The 18,100-nt window shown below is 56.7% G+C and overlaps 1 protein-coding gene across 1 annotated transcript in view; it reads left to right on the forward strand.

Annotated features, from left to right (window-relative positions):
• Positions 1–912: 912 nt before the first annotated feature.
• Shank1 (SH3 and multiple ankyrin repeat domains 1) overlaps positions 913–18,100 on the forward strand; it is a 40,193-nt gene continuing 23,005 nt past the window's right edge. The window contains exons 1-14 of the mRNA XM_048791216.1: positions 913–1,251; positions 1,477–1,680; positions 2,189–2,260; positions 3,090–3,198; positions 3,405–3,556; positions 5,133–5,300; positions 5,730–5,846; positions 10,289–10,366; positions 10,573–10,639; positions 10,920–11,250; positions 12,105–12,298; positions 15,646–15,759; positions 15,937–16,012; positions 16,458–16,484. Coding sequence (XP_048647173.1) covers positions 997–1,251; positions 1,477–1,680; positions 2,189–2,260; positions 3,090–3,198; positions 3,405–3,556; positions 5,133–5,300; positions 5,730–5,846; positions 10,289–10,366; positions 10,573–10,639; positions 10,920–11,250; positions 12,105–12,298; positions 15,646–15,759; positions 15,937–16,012; positions 16,458–16,484 — 1,964 coding nt within the window. The 5' untranslated portion in view covers positions 913–996. The remainder of the gene's footprint in view (positions 1,252–1,476; positions 1,681–2,188; positions 2,261–3,089; positions 3,199–3,404; positions 3,557–5,132; positions 5,301–5,729; positions 5,847–10,288; positions 10,367–10,572; positions 10,640–10,919; positions 11,251–12,104; positions 12,299–15,645; positions 15,760–15,936; positions 16,013–16,457; positions 16,485–18,100) is intronic.

The raw sequence follows: 18,100 nt of genomic DNA on the forward strand, positions 1-18,100 counted from the left end.
GTGGGAGTAGGGGAGAACATGAGGGAGGCAGACCCCATGTGGAAGGGACCCACCTTCTTAGAGCCACCTTAGGGGAGAACCGTGAGGATCCAGAGGTCCTCTACCCCTACCCCTGCCCCCAGACCTTCACCTCACTTCTTAGTCTCCTCCCAGCCACCCCCTGCAGGCAATGCCAGCCCAGCTGCCCTGCAGCGCCAGTCCTGAAACACTCCCGCAGGTTATTCACAGCATCCCACACCCACCCAGGCCATCACACCTGGGCAGCTGTCCCTGGGACAGCCTCCCCACCCAGCCACATGCCCTCTTAAGATGCCCCAATAACTGTCAAAGGCCATTGCTCCTAGTTCCCTAGGGTACACCCCATGCAAGATGCTCTGATCTGTGACAACCCATCTCAATGCCCCTTGCTCCCCTGGAATGGCCAACTCCCAGCAACCCTCTGCACATGTAGTCAGCCACACTCAGTGAAGTCACCGACTCCACCTGCTCATGGGCACCTCCTGCTGCCCCAGGCTCACCACACCTCCATCTCCCCTTTACTACAGCTCAGCCTCAGCCTCCCTCAGGGTGAGGGGCCAGGCCAAGGCCAGGAGGGCGGGATGCCGGTGGGTTGGTCCACCTGTCTGTCCTTAGCTAATTTTAGCTGCATTTTCTGTGGCCTGACAAAGTGGGCCAGTAGCTCCCGCGGTGATTCTGCGGTTTCTGGGACACAGCCACACTAGGTCAGCGGCAAAGTGGGGCGCAGGGGGGGCAGGGGCTGCTAGCAGGGCCAAGGGCACAGAAGGAGACAGGTGCTGGGAGCATGGCAGGATCGGGGGTGATATGCACTTGCAGAGGTGGCACATGAGAACAGTGGGGAAAACCTGCCCTTGACCACTTGTCCATTAAGTGGTGCCAGTGGCCTCAGAGGGGTTCTGGGCTCCTATTCTGACAGTCACCCTTGGCCCCTGCAGCCGCCTGTGATGCTGCCGTCCCCCATCGCCCCGTGGCCCCACGATGACCCACAGCCCTGCCACAAGCGAGGACGAGGAACGCCACAGTGCCAGCGAGTGTCCCGAGGGGGGCTCAGAGTCCGACAGCTCCCCAGACGGGCCAGGGCAAGGCCCTCGGGGGACCCGGGGCCAGGGCAGTGGGACACCTGGTAGCCTGGCCTCTGCCCGAGGCCTCCAGGGTCGCTCCATGTCTGTCCCAGACGACGCCCACTTCAGCATGATGGTCTTCAGGATTGGCATCCCGGACCTGCACCAGACAGTGAGTGACCACCTACTTGCCAGAAGCAGAGGTGGGGACAGAGTCTGAATGGCACCTGGGGCTGGGTGTCCTCCCAGGAAGCCCCCTTGGCTCCCATTTCAGACGCCATGTGCTTCCCCTTCTCCTGCCCCTGTGTCCAGAATCACCCCCCACCCCAGCTGTCCACTTCCTTCCCAACCTACCTTGGACCCCTGACTCACCCTGGCCCCGGTCCCCCCCCCCCAGAAATGCCTGCGCTTCAACCCGGATGCCACCATCTGGACAGCCAAGCAGCAGGTGCTCTGTGCCCTCAGTGAGAGCCTGCAGGATGTGCTCAACTACGGCCTGTTCCAGCCGGCCACCTCAGGCCGGGATGCCAATTTCCTGGAGGAGGAGAGGCTGCTGCGGGAGTACCCCCAGTCCTTTGAGAAGGGGGTACCCTACCTGGAGGTGAGGTCCACAGCCTCCTGACCCCTTCACTGACAACATGAGTCCTGTCCTAAAGCCATCAACCCCCAAACACATACTGGTTCCAGTTGAGACCTTAACAAGGGGAACCCCGGTGAGCTCTTCTGGATATTCTAGGACCCACAGGGAGTCAGAGGCTGAGTTCAGATCACCATTTGTTCTGAGTGGCCTTGGGGAAATCCCTTCACCACCCCAAGCTTCTCTTGCCCCATGGATTGGGGAAGGACCCCCAGTTACAGTAGGCATTCTAGAACATTCCTTGTGGGGTCCTCATGCCTGCTTCTTCAAGGTAGGAGTTGTAGGGAACTATGCCTCAAGGACCCAGCACTCTCAGGAAAGCTCTCTGCCACTGTCTGCCCCCCAACCGAGGCTCCAGAGCTGTTTCCACATCAACCCTGAGTTCCTGGGGGATGAGAAGGGGTCAGACCTACCTGCCCAGGTTTCCGCTTCTAAGTCTGTGTCTCTCCCCACACCCTACTGCTGACCTCAGTTCCGATACAAGACCCGCGTTTACAAACAGACCAATCTGGATGAGAAGCAGCTGGCCAAGTTGCACACAAAGGTGAGAGACCCCTGCTGGCATTGCCCCCAACCTCACCCCTTCCTTCTTCCCTCTCAGGCCGCTCATCCTTCCCAGGAGCATTCTGTTTCTACCTGGCTCCTTTGCCTCCCGCTTCTCTTCTCCTGAGACCCCATGTCCACTCAGGGTCCTTTTCTTACTCCTGCTTGCCCGTCTGGGGACTACTTTATAGATGCCCTGAAACTCCCCAGTCCCCATAGCCTGGACTTCCACCAAATTCAAGGATCAACCCCTCTTCTCCATTGGTATTTGTTCTGGGATCTAACCCTCCAATCCTGGGGCCTCATCTCCCCGGTGTCTCCCCTAGTCACCTAAGAGCTGGAAGGAAGTCAGGGGCTGCTGTGGCCGGCGAGGGAGGATTCTTGATGCTTCAGAAGGAAGAAACCCTGACCCCCTTCTTACCTGCTCCCCCACACTGTGCACCCTCTTTCCTCCCCAATCTTGCCATCCACTTTGGGAGCCACTTGCCTTATGTGGCTTCTGTGCACCTGCAACATGGAGTTGGGTCACAGGGGATTGCAAAGACTCTGTGAAAAAAAAAAAAAAAAGTGAAGTGTCTTATTAATAACTTTCCTATGGATTGCCTGCTGAACTGGAGCACTGTGGATATATTAGTACAGAACATAGCTCTTCAGATTGAATTTCAATATAATTGATGGTTCCTCTTTTCTTTTGCTTTGGAGGTGGCCACAGGAAATTTCAATGCCACTTGCGGCTAGCTGTGCATTTCCACTGGGTGGTGCTGCTGGAGACCTCTGCCCTTCCCCCCAGTCCCTAACCAGCCTGTGTTCTCTCTCTGTCCATGACACAGACGGGGTTGAAGAAGTTCCTGGAGTACGTGCAGCTTGGGACGTCAGACAAGGTGGCGCGCCTGCTGGACAAGGGGCTGGACCCCAATTACCATGACTCAGATTCGGGAGGTAGGGAGGAGCCCACGTCGTGGGGGACAGCAGGGGCCAGATAGGGCAGCAGGGGCAGGAATGCCAAATTCCCTACCACTGTCACCATGGGACAGGGGGACCATGGGACCACAGGTTGTGGGTGTCAAGCTGGGGAGCCAAGGAGGTGGTGTGGGAAGGGCTGGAGGCTAAGGGCCTGCATGTGACTGGCCTTTCTTGCCCCTCAGAGACCCCCTTGACCCTGGCGGCCCAGACTGAAGGCTCGGTAGAGGTGATTCGAACTCTGTGCCTGGGTGGGGCCCACATTGACTTCCGGGCCCGGGATGGCATGACAGCACTGCACAAGGCCGCGTGTGCCCGGCATTGCCTGGCTCTCACGGTGAGGCTGCCGTGACCACCCCCTCGCCCTGGGACCCTGTCTCCATTCCCCCTGGTCCTCTCTCAAACCCTAGTTCTTTAGTTTGTTATAAATAGCTACTCCTGCTACCCCTGGTACAAAGCCCCCTTCCACGGACTGACAAATACACAGTCCCTATTGTCATTCCAACTCCTCAGGCCCCAGGTGTGCCCACCCGTGCAGCACTAGCTGCCCAGGTAGCTCCTGACTCTCCCCAGCACAGCCTCCTCCCTCAGACACCCAGACCCTCAGACATTCACCTGCGCAGCACCCATCCTACTTCTGTCAGGCGTCAGCCCACCTCATGTTCCTTAAAACAGCGACCTGCTGTGCTCCCACCTCTCCATGCACACGGTGGCCACCCTCCACCTGCCCTTCCTCAGCCAGTGCCTGCTGCCCGTGCATCGCCTCTCCTCTCACGTGCAAGCTCAGCCCTGCTTCACATCCCCCTGTGCCTCAAATGCTCTTTTCCAAATAGGCCCCCCGGTACCCACAAAATACATCACAGAAGGACCCCCCCATCAGCACACTCCATTCTCTTCATGCACAGCCCAGGATTGGCTGCACCCAAGGGTGGCCATGGATGAACACCCCTTTTCTCAGAGGATCCAGTGGACTTGGCACACCTTTCTCTTCTCCAACTCTTTTCTTGAAGAACCCTTAATGTAGCCAAGCGCCAGCCACACAGAGCTGCCTTTTATCAGTGGAATCAACCCCTGCATACTCAGCCCCAGACCTCCACCCTGGACACACACACCCAGCCCCTAGGCCTCCCCCAACCCATTGCCACCGGCCGCCGCAGTGGGGTTGTTTAAATTCAAATTAATTAAAATGAAGTAAAACTGCAATTTAAATGCCTCAGTCTCACTAGCCACTTTCAGGTGTCATTGCCGTCCTGTGGCCACCATAGGGGTGGCACCATTGAAGATCATCTCTAGCATTGCAGAATGTCCCCCTGGACAGTGCTGCTGCAGGCTGTCCTCACACAGGGTTCCTTCAACGCTTTCTCCTATTAGTATTTGATGTCACCCACCTTCCACACCCAGAGGTATCTCTTAAATAGGATAATTCCCCACTCCTCAGCCTGCACCCCCAATGAGGTTGGCTCAGGACTTGCCTCACCCCACGCTCGCCCTTTCCCAGGCTCCCTCCTGTCCCCTATCTTCAGGACTCTGGTCTCACTTGGCCATAGGCCCTCCGGCACCCACAATTCATCTCTCCTTGTCCCCCAGTGTGCGTCCTCTGGGGTGAGGGGCACTGCAGCTACCGACATTCTTTAATGACTCATCCACGGTCACCTGTGGATGAAAGACTGGGCAGTACGTGAGAAGGAGATGTCCTCGGAGGCATCTACCTTGTCCCTTCATTGTTCCCCAGGGATGGGAATGGCCTGGCAAGGGGAAAGGCCTGGCCAGAGGCCTAGAGGGCGTCATGGTTGAGCTGAGACAGGCTTTGGCCAGTGAGGGTCACCAGGATTCCTCACCAGCACTTCAGAATGAGCTGGTTCTAGTGTGACTGTCATCTGTCCTTTCTTCCTTGGCTCTCTCTCCCTTCCTAGGCACTCCTGGACCTTGGGGGCTCCCCCAACTACAAGGACCGCCGTGGGCTGACCCCTCTGTTCCATACAGCCATGGTGGGGGGCGACCCCCGCTGCTGTGAACTGCTCCTGTACAACAGGGCCCAGCTGGGCATAGCTGATGAGAACGGCTGGCAGGAAATCCACCAGGTGCTCCAGACTTGGCCCCAAGGGGTAGGGGTGGGCAAGACCCGGGCCCCAAGGCATGCCAGGGGCTAGAGCTGGGGCAGGGATCCAGATGCTGGGGTCCTGGCAGAGGGCAGGAGTGAGAATGGAGTGGTCTGCACAGGGTAAAAGGTGGCTGCATGGACATCAGGACCGAAGGGGTCATAGGCTGGGGAAGTGAACATCACAGAGATGTGCGGGCCTGGCCTCTTGGCCCTCTTGAGTACCAGACTGGACACCCAGGAGTGGAAATGACCAAACATTCAGACTTGTGAAGCTGACAGCCTCGTCCTTGGGCAGGAATGGGGTGGAAAGAGAAGAGCGGGTAGATGTGGGGGTTCCTGGCTCCAGGGGAGAGAACCTGGACGGTTTCAGGCCGTGTCTGATCTGGCCCTTCGATCTCTGACCTCCCAGGCCTGCCAGCGGGGCCACTCTCAGCACCTGGAACACCTGCTCTTCTATGGGGCTGAGCCTGGAGCCCAGAACGCCTCAGGGAACACGGCCCTGCACATCTGTGCTCTCTACAACAAGGTCTGACCCCGCAGGGCCCAGCCGGCTCCGCACAGCCACCTCCCTACAGCCACCTCCCCAGTGCCCAGCCAGGCCCGGGGACTCCAGCCTCCACACCTCCGCAGTCTCTGCTCCTCCACGGTTTTCACCCTTCATCCTCCATCCTTCCATCCGTCTGTCCAACCATCCATCTATCCATCCAACAGATACCGACAGAGTGCCTTCCCTGGGTCAGGCCCAGAGCTGGGTGCTGGAGACAGTGTGCTGACCTTGTGGCCCGGAGGGGAGCAGACAGTAGCCCCTGTTGGTACAGTCCAGGATGCTCAGAGTGAAGTCACAGGGAATCCAGGTCCCCACAGAAGCCCACCCCCAGGCTTGCCTTGGGTGGAGGTGCCTTCCTGGAGGGTGCGCCCTTGAGACGAGCCGGAGACGGCCGAGCAGAGGGCACAGCCTGTGCAGAAGAGCAGAAGGAGGGCAGGTGGGACCACTGCAGGAAGGAAAAGGGGTTCAGCAGGTCCCTTGGCCATGTGTCTCCAGCCAGCCAGCAGGGTGCCTGGGAGCTGTGTGGGGGCACAGCTGGGGACCAAGGCAAGGCCAGAGTGCAGCCCTGGCAGGGATGAGGCAGGGTTGTGCCTTTAGCGACTCGAGGCTGGGTGGACACTGCCCCCAGGAAGTCCCGGGAGAGGTGGGCAGTCACAGCAGCAGGAGGGCTCACGTAGGCGCGGGAGCTGTACTGGACAGCCGTTGGCCCCCGCCTGTTTCTCCATGCTCCCTGCCCTTGAAGAACGTAGGGAGACAGGGCCTGGCATGAGGCTGCTGGTCTGGCAGCCCCCTTCCTCCAGGAAGTCTTCCAAAACAGCCCAGCCCCTTCTGCTTCAGGAGAACTTGCAGTGCTGGGGACTTGGCAGGTAGCCACGTGCCGCCTGGTGGCGGTGAGCAGTATGCCAAGCGCTGAGGAAGGACTGTGTTTGTCAAACCAGACCACTTCCCCTCCTGCTTGCTTCCGTCTCTCCTGCTCCCTGACAGCAGACTTGGTGTCCAGGTCCTCTGATTCTGAGGCCACTGTGCAGTGGAGAAGGGGGACCCCCCAGTCCTGGGCAGCCTGGGGCACCCTGGACAGGCCCCTTTTCCTCTCCAAGACTCTGTCCTTCTCCCTGAAATGGGAATAAAGCCAGCTGATTGAAAGGGCTGAGTGATCATGTATATTAAGTGTTCATCCCTAGAAGACAGTCATGATAATAATAATTGTTATTATTATTATTATCATTTCCAGTGTCAATCAGGATTCACTCGGAAGACATACCATTCATTTGAGTAGGGAATATTTAGCACAAACAATTAATGATATAGCAGGCACAGTGACTCTTAGACTGGTTGAACACATCATTTCCCCTTCTTGGGCTTCCCCTGTCTCAACTGTGAAATGGGTCAGTAATTGATGCCCACCACACAGAAGGATTAAGTGGGTTAACATTTTGCTTGCTCTTGGCATGGCGGTAATAAATGGGAGCTCACCTTCCACTTCTCAAGATCCCCTGGTCTTCCCTCCCAGGCTTTAAGCTTTCCAAAGGCTGGGGCTGGGGCTGGGGCTGACCATCTTTCCTTGATCTTGCTCCCTGGCCTCTTGGTCTGCCTGTCTAGCCTCTGTGGTGAAGGTCAGGTCCATGTCTAGACTGTTTGTTCTTGTGGGTGGGGGTTGAGTTTGAGGACTTGCTCTGTCCAAGCCCCCAGCATATAGTAGGCCGGCTGCATCTTTGTGGAGCGAATGAATGAATGACGAGTCAGCCATCCTGGGTTCCTGCAGGGCTGTGCGCAGTGCCCACCTCAGAATGCTCCAGGGGTGTCTGTTTCGACAGATTGAATGACTCAGGGAATGAGTGAATGAATGAATGACTCAATGAACAAATGAATTTTGACTGACAGTTCCACATCCTCCATCTCCTCATCCTTTCCATGCGCATTTCTTAAGCACCTACTGTGTGCCCCGTGCCAGGTGCTGGGGATGCAAGATGAATCAGAGACAGCATCTGCCCTGGGAATGGTGGGGGGAATTCACAGTCTGGCGCAGAGGCAGACGTAAACAAATCATTGAATCCCGTGTGAGATAAGCGCTAGTTTGCAAGTAAATATGCGGTTCCCCAGGCATCCAGAGGAGGGAGCTACTAACTAAGACTTGGGCATTTTCTGGACTAGGGTAGAGTAGAAGGAAGAGCCCGGGAGCTAGTGGATGGTGCCTGGGCCCTGTACCCCCATCGTGGGAGCTGGAAGTGTGTGAGAATATGCAGAAATACAGGTGGAGGTAATACCAGTGCCGTTAGGGGACAGTGTGTACATACTTGGACACACACTTACACACACACACAAACACTAACTGGAGTGACTCTGCTGTTCAGGGGGTGGTCTTGGTGATCGGATCCTCCTCTATGAGGGGTCATTTGTAGGAGACAGAGGAGCACCAGCATGAGAAGGCCAGGGTGGACTCCTGGCTGCTCCGCTAACTGCCTGTGGGTCTTGGGCAAGGGATTTGGCCTCACTGGACCTGGCCTGTGGATGGACCTGTGCCTGTATCCCTGGAGGGTCTTATCTGGAAGGATAGGAAGGGGCTTGTGGATACTTGAAATTAGCATCAGGGAGCCAGAATGGAGTTGAGCTGGGGCAGCCAGGTTGGACTTGGCCACGCCAAGGCAGGGCAGAAGAGTTTCCCCACTGACTGACTGTCCACTGAACAGTCCCTGTGTGCAGGTACTATTCCTGGTGGCAAGTGCCACAGACAATACAATGCCAAAGAGAAAAATGACATCAAAACGGAATGTCAGGACATGGTGTTAGAAAGAAATGAGTTAACATTGGCTTCAAAGAATGCCTGTCACATGCAAGAGTGTCACATAAAAATAAATAAAACAACTAGAAAGGAACAGAACAAGGGAGTTCCTTTAGACAGAATGTTCAGAGAAGGCCTCTCTGAAGCATGGAGGCACATGCTGTAATCCCAGCTCATTGGAAGGGGAGGCTGAGACAGGAGGATCAAGTTCAGGCAGGCAAGTTCAAGGCCAGCCTTGGCAGCTTAGTGAGACCCTGTCTCAAAATGAAAAATAAAAGATTAGGGATGTAGCTCAGTGGGAGGATGTTTGCCTGGCATATGCAACACTCTGAGTCGCATCCTCACTACAGCAAAACAAAACCAAAGCACTTATCTAAAGAGGTGGCATTGAGTGAAAACCTGAATGAAGTGAGAAAGCAAGCAGTGGGGAGACCTTGGTGTGAAGGATTCCGAACAGAGGGAGCAGCAGGTACAAAGGCCCTGGGGCAGGAGCATGCCTGACAGAGGACGAAGGAGGCCAGTGTGGCTAGAACATGGGCAGCAAGGAAAGATGGTAGAAGGCGAAGTTGGTGGGTAGGGGCAGGGCAGACAGCTCAGGTGGGGCCTCCCAGATCGTGGCAAGGACATGAGGATAGACCAGAGAGCACTGAGGAGTGACATGCTGTTGATATTGATACAGAATCGATAATGGCTGCAGATGGCATCCCTGTCCCCACTGCCCCCAGTCCTCAACCCTCTGTCCTCCATGGTGTGTGCCCCCTCCCTTCTGGACCTGGCAAAGTATGTGGTTAAGATCAAAGGCTTTAGAGTCAGACAGATGTGGGTTCAAATCCAAGTGCTGATAGTCATTCACTGTGTGACCTTGAGCTCCTCTGGAGCCTTAGTTTCCTCATCTGTAAAATAGGGACCATAATTTCCATCTCACTGAGTTGTTAGGAAATTCGGTGAGCTCAGTTCTGAAGGGCTGAGCACCCGACCTGCCACATAGTAAGCCCTTCCGAAGATTTAGAGTGGTGGTTCTCCACCGGGTGCTTCTGCCCCCCAGGGGACAGTTAGCAATGTCTGGAGACATTTTTGGTTGTCATGACTGGGGAAGGGACTGCTACTGGCATCTAGTGGCAGAAGCCTGTGATGCCACTCTGCACTCCACAGTGCAGAACATAGCCCCGTGTGACAAAGGCTCATTGGCTTCCAAAGCCAGTATGCCAAGGTCGAGAAGCCCTAGTTCCGATCAGCACCCTCCGGCAAAATATAACACAAGCCACATCTTCCGCATGTCCTTAAACACCTCATGGCCACGTTTAAGGAAAAACCATCAAGCGAAATTCATTCATTTTAGTAGCATCTTTTATGTAACCCAATGTATTTAATATCTTCTCACCTCAATACAGAATCAATACAAAAATTATTCGAGATGTTTAATTTCTCTTGCGCAACTCTGTGTAAGTCCTTGAAACAGGAGTCCACCTTTAAAGTGCTGGTGGGCTACACTCACCGTGAGTGGCTGTGCCCTATGCAGCATGAGTTCAGGTGGGGTCATTCCCAGAGTTCCCAGTGCAGTGCCTGCGTCCACTCATGGTGACCTTCGTCTTTTTTTTTTTTTTTTTAACTTTCATCCTGTGCCCCTGGCTGTCACCTTCAGGAGACCTGTGCAAGGATCCTCCTCTATCGAGGCGCCAATAAGGATGTGAAAAATAACAATGGACAGACACCCTTCCAGGTCTGGGGCTGGTAGGGGGTCATATGGCTGCAGGGGCCGGGAGGGAGGATAAAGAGGACCCAGTGGACAGACAGTTGGGACAGGAATGGTGGGAGGGGTGCTCCTGGTCAGGGAGAGGGGAGGGTTTGGGCTGGAGGGGACCTCAGGTGGTTTCCTGTCTTCTCTCCGCCACCTGGGCCACCCCCTCCCTGTGCCTCTCCGTCCAGGTGGCAGTCATTGCTGGCAATTTTGAGCTGGGGGAGTTGATCCGCAACCATCGGGAACAGGACGTGGGTGAGCGAGTGGGATCTAGAGCGAAGAGGGGGGTCGAGGGCAACTGGGGTTCATGGTGGGATTGGGGGGCTGGGGGCTTGACAGAGGAGCCAGGATGGGATGGAGAAAACCCCAAAGGGCCAGAATGGCCTCAAGAGTGGTGGGGGGAGCAATCCCAGGCCCCTGCTCTTTCTCATCTCTGTCTCTCTCCGGCCCCTCCCCCACCACCTTTTGCCCATACAATGCCACCTGCCTTTGTCACCTCTACCTCATCTGCCCCCAACCACCACTGCCCTCTCAGTGCCCTTCCAGGAGTCCCCCAAGTATGCAGCACGGAGACGGGGACCCCCAGGTGCAGGGCTGACGGTGCCCCCCGCGCTGCTGAGGGCCAACAGCGATACCAGCATGGCACTCCCTGACTGGATGGTGTTCTCCGCCCCGGGGGCCTCGTCCTCTGGGGCCCCTGGCCCACCCTCGGGACCCCAGGGCCAGTCTCAGCCCTCGGCCCCCAGCACCAAGCTCAGCAGTGGGACCCTCCGAAGTGCCAGCAGCCCCCGGGGTGCCCGGGCCCGCTCCCCATCCCGAGGGAGGCACCCCGAGGAGGCCAAGAGGCAGCCCCGAGGACGACCCAGGTAGGGAAGGACTTGGCCCTGGTCCCACAGTGCCCTGCCAGCCCAATGCCCTCCTCAGAGCTGACACGTTCCCCAAGGTCAGCCCAGCTGTTTTGCTCCTGTCCTCAGAGGGGAGAGCCCCCCCATCTAGGCGTCAGTCCCCAGGGATAAGTGGGGACATACCAGCTGCCCTCCTGACCCCCTCCCCAAATCACCCAATTGTAGCTAAGCACCTGTGCATGACAGGGGCCTGGGACTGGGGGTCCCCAAAAGAAAGATCAGTTCCAGCCCCTGAGGACAGACAGAATGTCAGGGTGGGGTGAGCAGGAGGAGGGTTGTGGGCATGGGCAGGGGCTTTGGGAGGGGTGTCCAGACTTGGGGATGAGCCCAGGGAGGAGAAGAGGTCACCAAGGGCAGAGGGAGGATGGGCAGGAGTCATTCGAGGGCAGGGAGGCCGGCCTGGGCAGAGAGAGCAGGGCCAGCCAGGCACAGCGAGGAAGTGGGAGAGGTCGGGAGTGGTGGGCAAAGGACCTGGACCCGACCCAGGAGGAGGCTGGGAGTCGCTGAGGGCTCCTGAGCTGAGAGATGACACAGTCCCAGCTCCGTTTCAGGAAGCTGAATCAGGCAGTGTGTGCAGGACTGCGGGAGGGGGCAGAGCGGAAGCTGGGAGCCAGGAGAGGGGGCTGGGGTGCATCGGCGGGCAGGCAGAGGGAGCCTCTAAATGCCCTCTTCCCCGGAGGACTCCAGAGCTGGGAAACCCACTCACCTCTCCCCCACTCTGGTGCGCCATCCCCCTCCCACCCGCGGACCCCTGTTCTCCCAGAGATGCCCCCTCCCTCCACGCCCCCTGCCTCTTACACCCTCTGTGTATGCAGCTCCAGCGGGACGCCCCGGGAAGGGCCAGCCGGGGGCACAGGGGGCTCAGGGGGCCCTGGGGGCTCCCTGGGCAGCCGCGGGAGGCGGAGGAAGCTCTACTCAGCAGTACCTGGACGCTCCTTCATGGCTGTCAAGTCGTACCAGGCCCAAGCTGAGGGGGAAATCTCCCTGAGCAAGGGCGAGAAGATCAAAGGTAACAGGACGGGCCACGCAGCACTGTGGGGCTAGGCGGGGGGCAGGCGCGCCACATTCGTTTGGGAGGAGACATGGTGAATCTGAGCAGCACCTAGGCACCTAGAACGTCCCTTGCACTCTGGGGACCCCAGTGAGCCCCAAGAGGTCCCTCTGCCTTGGAAGAGAAGGCACACTGAGAGGATCCTGCCAGGAGCAGGGTCCAGGTGAAGGAGGGGAAGGAACTTTTGCGGAACCCTGATAGCTAGGTTGGAGTATTTCACCCCTGTGATGTCTGGTCACCCTTTCAGGAAGGGATCCTGAGCCCCATTGTATAAGTGAAGGGACACAGATGAAGTGACGCGCCCAGTGTCCCCAGTCCAAGCCCAGCACCCTTACTTCACCTCCTGCCTCAGCCAGGTGTTCTCATCTGAGAAATGGGAGGGTGCTCTGAGGAGGTGGCAGGTGTGTGAGGCTTGGCTGAGGCCAGGGCTCCGTCAGTGGGGGCTGCTGATACCAGGGTGGCCTCTCTGGTTTTCCCATTCTCCCCTGGAGAACAGTGCACTGGCCCCCACATGCAGACCCGGCCGGGCCTTCGGTGTGTTCTTGGATAGCACAGTGCTTTGGAGGAGGGAGGTGAGCTGCAGACACAAGGTCAACACCAGGAGAAGGAGCAGTGTGCTGGCTGAGAGCCAGGCTGCCTGGTTCAAATCCTGCCCCACCACTTCTGAGTGGGCCTCAGTTCCCTCATCTTTAAAATAAGACCCTTACAAGGCTGGAAATAGTCTTATAAAGCATTTAGACCAATGCTTTGCACATAATAAGCCCTGAGTAAGGGCTAGCCATTGGTGTCATAAGTGGCCCTACTTCAGGCACTTAGAGGAGGACAGCCCAGCCACCCAGACTAGCAGAGGAAGGCCTGAAGAGGCACATGGGGACCAGGTTGATTCCTTGGTCTGCTTTGTAGTCTGTCTCCCCATAGTCTGAGTTCCTGCAGACAGTGAGGTCACAGGTCAGTGGTCTCTGGGTCACCAAGGCCCAGTTTAGTGACCCAGCACACAGGAGGCCCAGTGCACATTTGCTGAGTGAATGGATGAATGACAAGATGCGTCAGAGCCAGTGGCCTGGGAAGTGGGGGGAGAGGATGAGGGAAAGAAGAAAGGGGAGCCGAGGCCGGGGCAAGGGACCTTCAGGGTGCCCAAGACCAGAGCAGTATCTTCCACTGTCTTTCTGTGTAGGGAGAGGACCCACTTCCTCCTGTTTTCACATCCCCCTTTCATTAAAGGGACTTGGTTGTCTCAAGGCTGGCCTGCATGCATGAGGCCCCTGAGCACCTCACCAGCTCCCTCTGCTGTCAGAGTCAAAGCCCAACCTTGTCCCCTGGCCTCGGCGCCCTCCTGCCCACTCTTCCTTCACGCATGCGGTTCTGGAGACCTTCTCCTTCTCTCCGCTCTCCACACACTTTACATCCTTTTCTGTGCCAGACTCTTCCTTCTGCCTGCAAAGCCCTTCCTCCCGCTCTCTGCCTCCTCAACTCCTGGGATCCTTCAGCTCTCCAGCCAATATGTCAATCCTCAGGGACCCCAGGGCCCTGTGCCATCTAGTTTATGCACGCCCATCTGCCCTCTCTCCCAACACCCTGTTCTTTCCCTTTGATTTCTGGCCTCAATTTCCAATCCTGCAGTGGCTTGTAGAGTTACTTCTCCAACAGCCACTTGTCTGGGACCTCCATGAGCCACAGTGATTGTGTGCAACAGTATCTACCCTGGTCATGACTGGCACTAAATAAGTATCCATCCAGTAACAAATGACTGATTACAAGACTGCCCAGCCAAGCATGGCAGAGCCAGCCAGGAACCCAGGCCCCTGGACTTGCTATCTCTGCTCTTGTCCATGACCCTGGACACCTCAGCTGAATTCCCCACATCCTATCAAAGGAGGCCGTTTGTGTAGGGAAAAGGATCTCAACTCCTAGAGTGGCCTGAGCCATCTCCAGATAGGGGATTTTTTTTTTTTTTTTTGTCACCTTCAGTGTCCTCATGCACAAAGTGGAAAAACAGTTGTTCCCTCCCTGGGTGGGTGCAAAGACTGAATGAGGTGGAGGAGTGGGGACAGAGTCATGAGGAATGCTGAGAACAGGAAAGACAAGTGTCTATCACTTGTCAGCAGCAGCAGCAGCAGCGAGCCTTGGATGAAAAGTTAGCAGCACATTAATGACTCAAAGCATCAGCTCTGGAAACGGATCTGTGTTCAAAGCCACCCTGCCAGTGACGGGCCCTAGAACCTTGGGCAAATGATGTCGCTCCCTGAGCCTCAGTTTCCTTGTCAGTAAAACAGCGATAGTGAAGATGCTCACTGTAGGGTTCTGGCACAGAGTGATAGCCTGGTCACCCGTCTCTGTACTTCAACGCCAGGCATGTAACAGGCAGAGGGTGAAGATGTGCCCACTGGCCAAGAGGTGGAGCTGGCAGCAAGCATCCTGAGTTGTGGTGAGGAGAAGGAAGGAGGAGATTTTAATTTCTTTTTCTTTCTAGAGCCAAGGGAGGCAAAGAGGGAGGGCCCTGGAGGAAAGGATAAAAGACTAAGTGGCAAGGACACTTCAGAATGTGGCAGAAGCAGGGTGGCAGGGGGAGCACAGCTTGTCCTTGCAATGGCCACCCAAGTTCACAGGGCCTAGGATGGTTTAGGGGAATTATACAGCTTGGCTGCGGCTGATTATCAGGGGAGATAGATAAGGACGGAGGACCTGCCCCTAACCTGGGAGGACCATGTCAGGAAATGCCTTTTCCCCCCGATGGCTCTTTTCTTTTCTTTCTTTCTTTCTTTTTTTAAGTTTAATTTTAGTTAAACAATACCTTTCTTTTATTTATTTTTATGTGGTGCTGAGGATCGAACTCAGCGCCTTGCACGTGCTAGGTGAGTGCTCTACCACTGAGCCACAACTGGTACTGGCGATTGAACCCAGGGTTGTTGGCACTGAGCTACATCCATCCCCAGACCTTTTAATTTTTTGAGACAGGGTCTCACTAAGTTGTTTAGGGTCTTGCTGAGTTACTGAGGCTGGCCTCAAACTTGCGATCCTCTTGCCTCAGCCTCTGGAGTCCCTGCGATTACAGGTGTGCACCATCAGGCCCAGCTCCCCTCACTCCTATGTTTCTTGATGTCCCCCTTGGGTCCAGAAATCTTGAAGGTAATAGTGACATGATTTGGTTCTCCCATGATCCCCTCACCCTTCTTCAGACATTTCTTGAGGATGCCCGTAAGCCAGGTGCTAGGGATTGTGGGCAGGCTACTTGTTCAGGAGTGTGCTGGCGGCTGGGGAGCAGCATAGACACATCAAAATGTTCCCATGTCTCTGCTCCCGTCCAGTGCTCAGCATCGGGGAAGGAGGCTTCTGGGAAGGCCAGGTCAAAGGTCGTGTTGGCTGGTTCCCTTCTGACTGCTTGGAAGAGGTGGCAAACCGTTCCCAGGAGGGAAAGCAAGGTAACGAGGAACTCCCAACTGTCCCCAGTACACCCTAGAATCCTCATCTCCCTTCCTCTCCCCCTCCTGGGGAACGGGTGGGGTGCTGGAGGTAGAAGAAAGGCTCAGGCCAGGAGCCTGGGGTGGGTTCATGGATTCCAAAGCAAGGGTTCAAGATTGTTCCTTGTCCTCCTGCAGAAAGCCGCAGTGACAAAGCAAAGAGACTCTTCCGGCATTATACTGTGGGCTCCTACGACAGCTTTGATGCCCCAAGGTAAATGTCTTTACACTATCAGGTGCCCCCCGCCCTAGTCTTCCTGCAGACTCCACACTTTAGCTATGTCCACCAGCTCTAAGCCCCCATCTCATCTCCTCCCAAAATTTGAAGGGGTGTCAAGGGTGGGAGAAGGCATTGGCTTCAGACAACTCAGCCCAACTTCAAACCATGCTTGGCAGCCACTGAGACTGTCCATTTTGGGGTAGCCAGAGACTAATGAGGTGGCTGGGTACCCCGGGGGTGTTCGTGTGTGTGGCTGGGTGGAGGCTCTGGTCTCCTTCATGTGCCCCATTGTGCAGTCACATGCAGTGGAAGTGTGTGTGCATCCCCTGCCTTGCACTGGTGTAGGGAGGGGACGGGCAGGGCCAGGTGGGATGGGGTCGGGAGAGGGGCACACTGACACCTTTCCCCTCCCTGGCTGCTGGCTGACTTGCTTCTGAAGCTTGATGGATGGGATTGGCCCAGGGAGGTGAGAGGGGAGGGGCAGGGAGGGGACGGGGTCAGGATGGGAAGGACGGGGTGCCTGTGGGGTGAATGAATGTGTGCGTGTGCACGACCAGAGCTGAGGTTTCCCAATGTGTGGATGTGTGTCTCTGTAGGTGTGCATGACACCCATCCGTGTGCATGTGTGGCTGGAAGGCCTTTAGATGGAGGTCCCTGTAAAAATGCTCTGTCCCACTCGATATATCCGGGTGCATTTGTGACTGTGCTAACTGTGCAACTGGCTCTGCATATCTGTGCTTCTCTGAGTCTGTGGGCAAGCACTGCCAGAAGTGTTCATGTGTCTGATCACACATGTGGACAGGCGGGTCTCTGTACACATCTGTGGGTCTGTGCATGTTGCTGTGCGTGTCAGCACAGAGGAGTGTGTGCATGCATCTGCATCTATCTGATTGATCTGGAATCCAGGATCTGGAATGCTGGGGGAGGGGAGAGCAGAGGAAGGGAGAACTCCAGGGCTTGGGCTTCCAGAGGGCAGGGCTGTGGGAGAGGGAGGGTCATAATCTGGTGTCTGAGAGATGACACTCTCCTCCGCCGCCCCACAAGCCAAGGAAGGGTCTCCTTGTTCATAGCGTCCTTCCATTAAATGTGTCCAAACCTATGTGTCTGTGTTCTGGCCAGTGGGGAAGGGTCAGGGTTGGGGTGGGAAGAGAAATGACAACATGGGGAGAGGGAGTGGGACTGGAATGCCACCCTGCGCCCCGAGGGTCTGAGGCGCTTGACCATTGTGCGTGTTCACCTGGCACGTCTCCGGCTCTGGGCACCGGGTGAGTATCAAGGTTTCCCCCACCCCTGGTGTTCTTGCTTCAGAGAGTTGGCCTCTGCTTCTGTCTCTGTCCACATCTCTCTGGGCCTCTCCTTGGCCTTGGTCTGGGAGGTCACTTGCTTCACCAGCTGTTTGGGGATGGTCCACTCTCTACCTCCTTCCCCTCCTGTTAGCCTGTCTTGCTGTCTACTGTAGTTCCTGTCTTTTCTCCTCCACTGCTCCTGGGGCTCCCTGTGCTGCTGTGTGTGTGGAGTGCCTGAGGCCCCCTCCTCCTGCCTTCCCTCTGTTCTACCTGGCCCTTTCTGTGGTGACCTGGCCTGGCCTCTGTCTGTCCTGCATCCCACTACTGGGCCCCAGCACCCCTGCTGGAGCAGGGCCATCCAGCTGTATATCCCCCTCCTGGTGTGTGCCACTCTCCCCTCTTGCCGGCTTGGGGTGCTGTGTGTCTCCCTCTGGCAGGGCTTCTGGGCCATGGGGGGAGTGCTGTCTTGCCTCCCCGGGGGCCAGGTCTGAATGCCCTGGACTTCCTTTCTGGGCCCTTTCAGGCGGTGTTGGGGTGCCTTGTGTGTTGGTCTGTGGTGGTGGGTTGCGTGTCCGCTCCCGGGGCCTCTCTCACCCGTGGTGTCCCTGCCCGGGAAGTGAGGCTCTGTCCATGCGTCCCTGCACGCGGTTGCGAGGCATCTTGTGTGATGTTGTGCGTCCCTCTCTCCGCTCTCCCTCGCTCTGCACCTGCGCGGGAGGGCTCTGGAGGGGGGAGGGGGGTTAAGGGGGGGCAGACCGGAAGTGCCTCCCCCTTCTCCCCCCGCGCCTCGCCCCTC

Source organism: Marmota marmota, unplaced genomic scaffold, assembly GCF_001458135.2.
Source record: "Marmota marmota marmota unplaced genomic scaffold, marMar, whole genome shotgun sequence".
NCBI classification, from domain to species: Eukaryota; Metazoa; Chordata; class Mammalia; order Rodentia; family Sciuridae; genus Marmota; species Marmota marmota.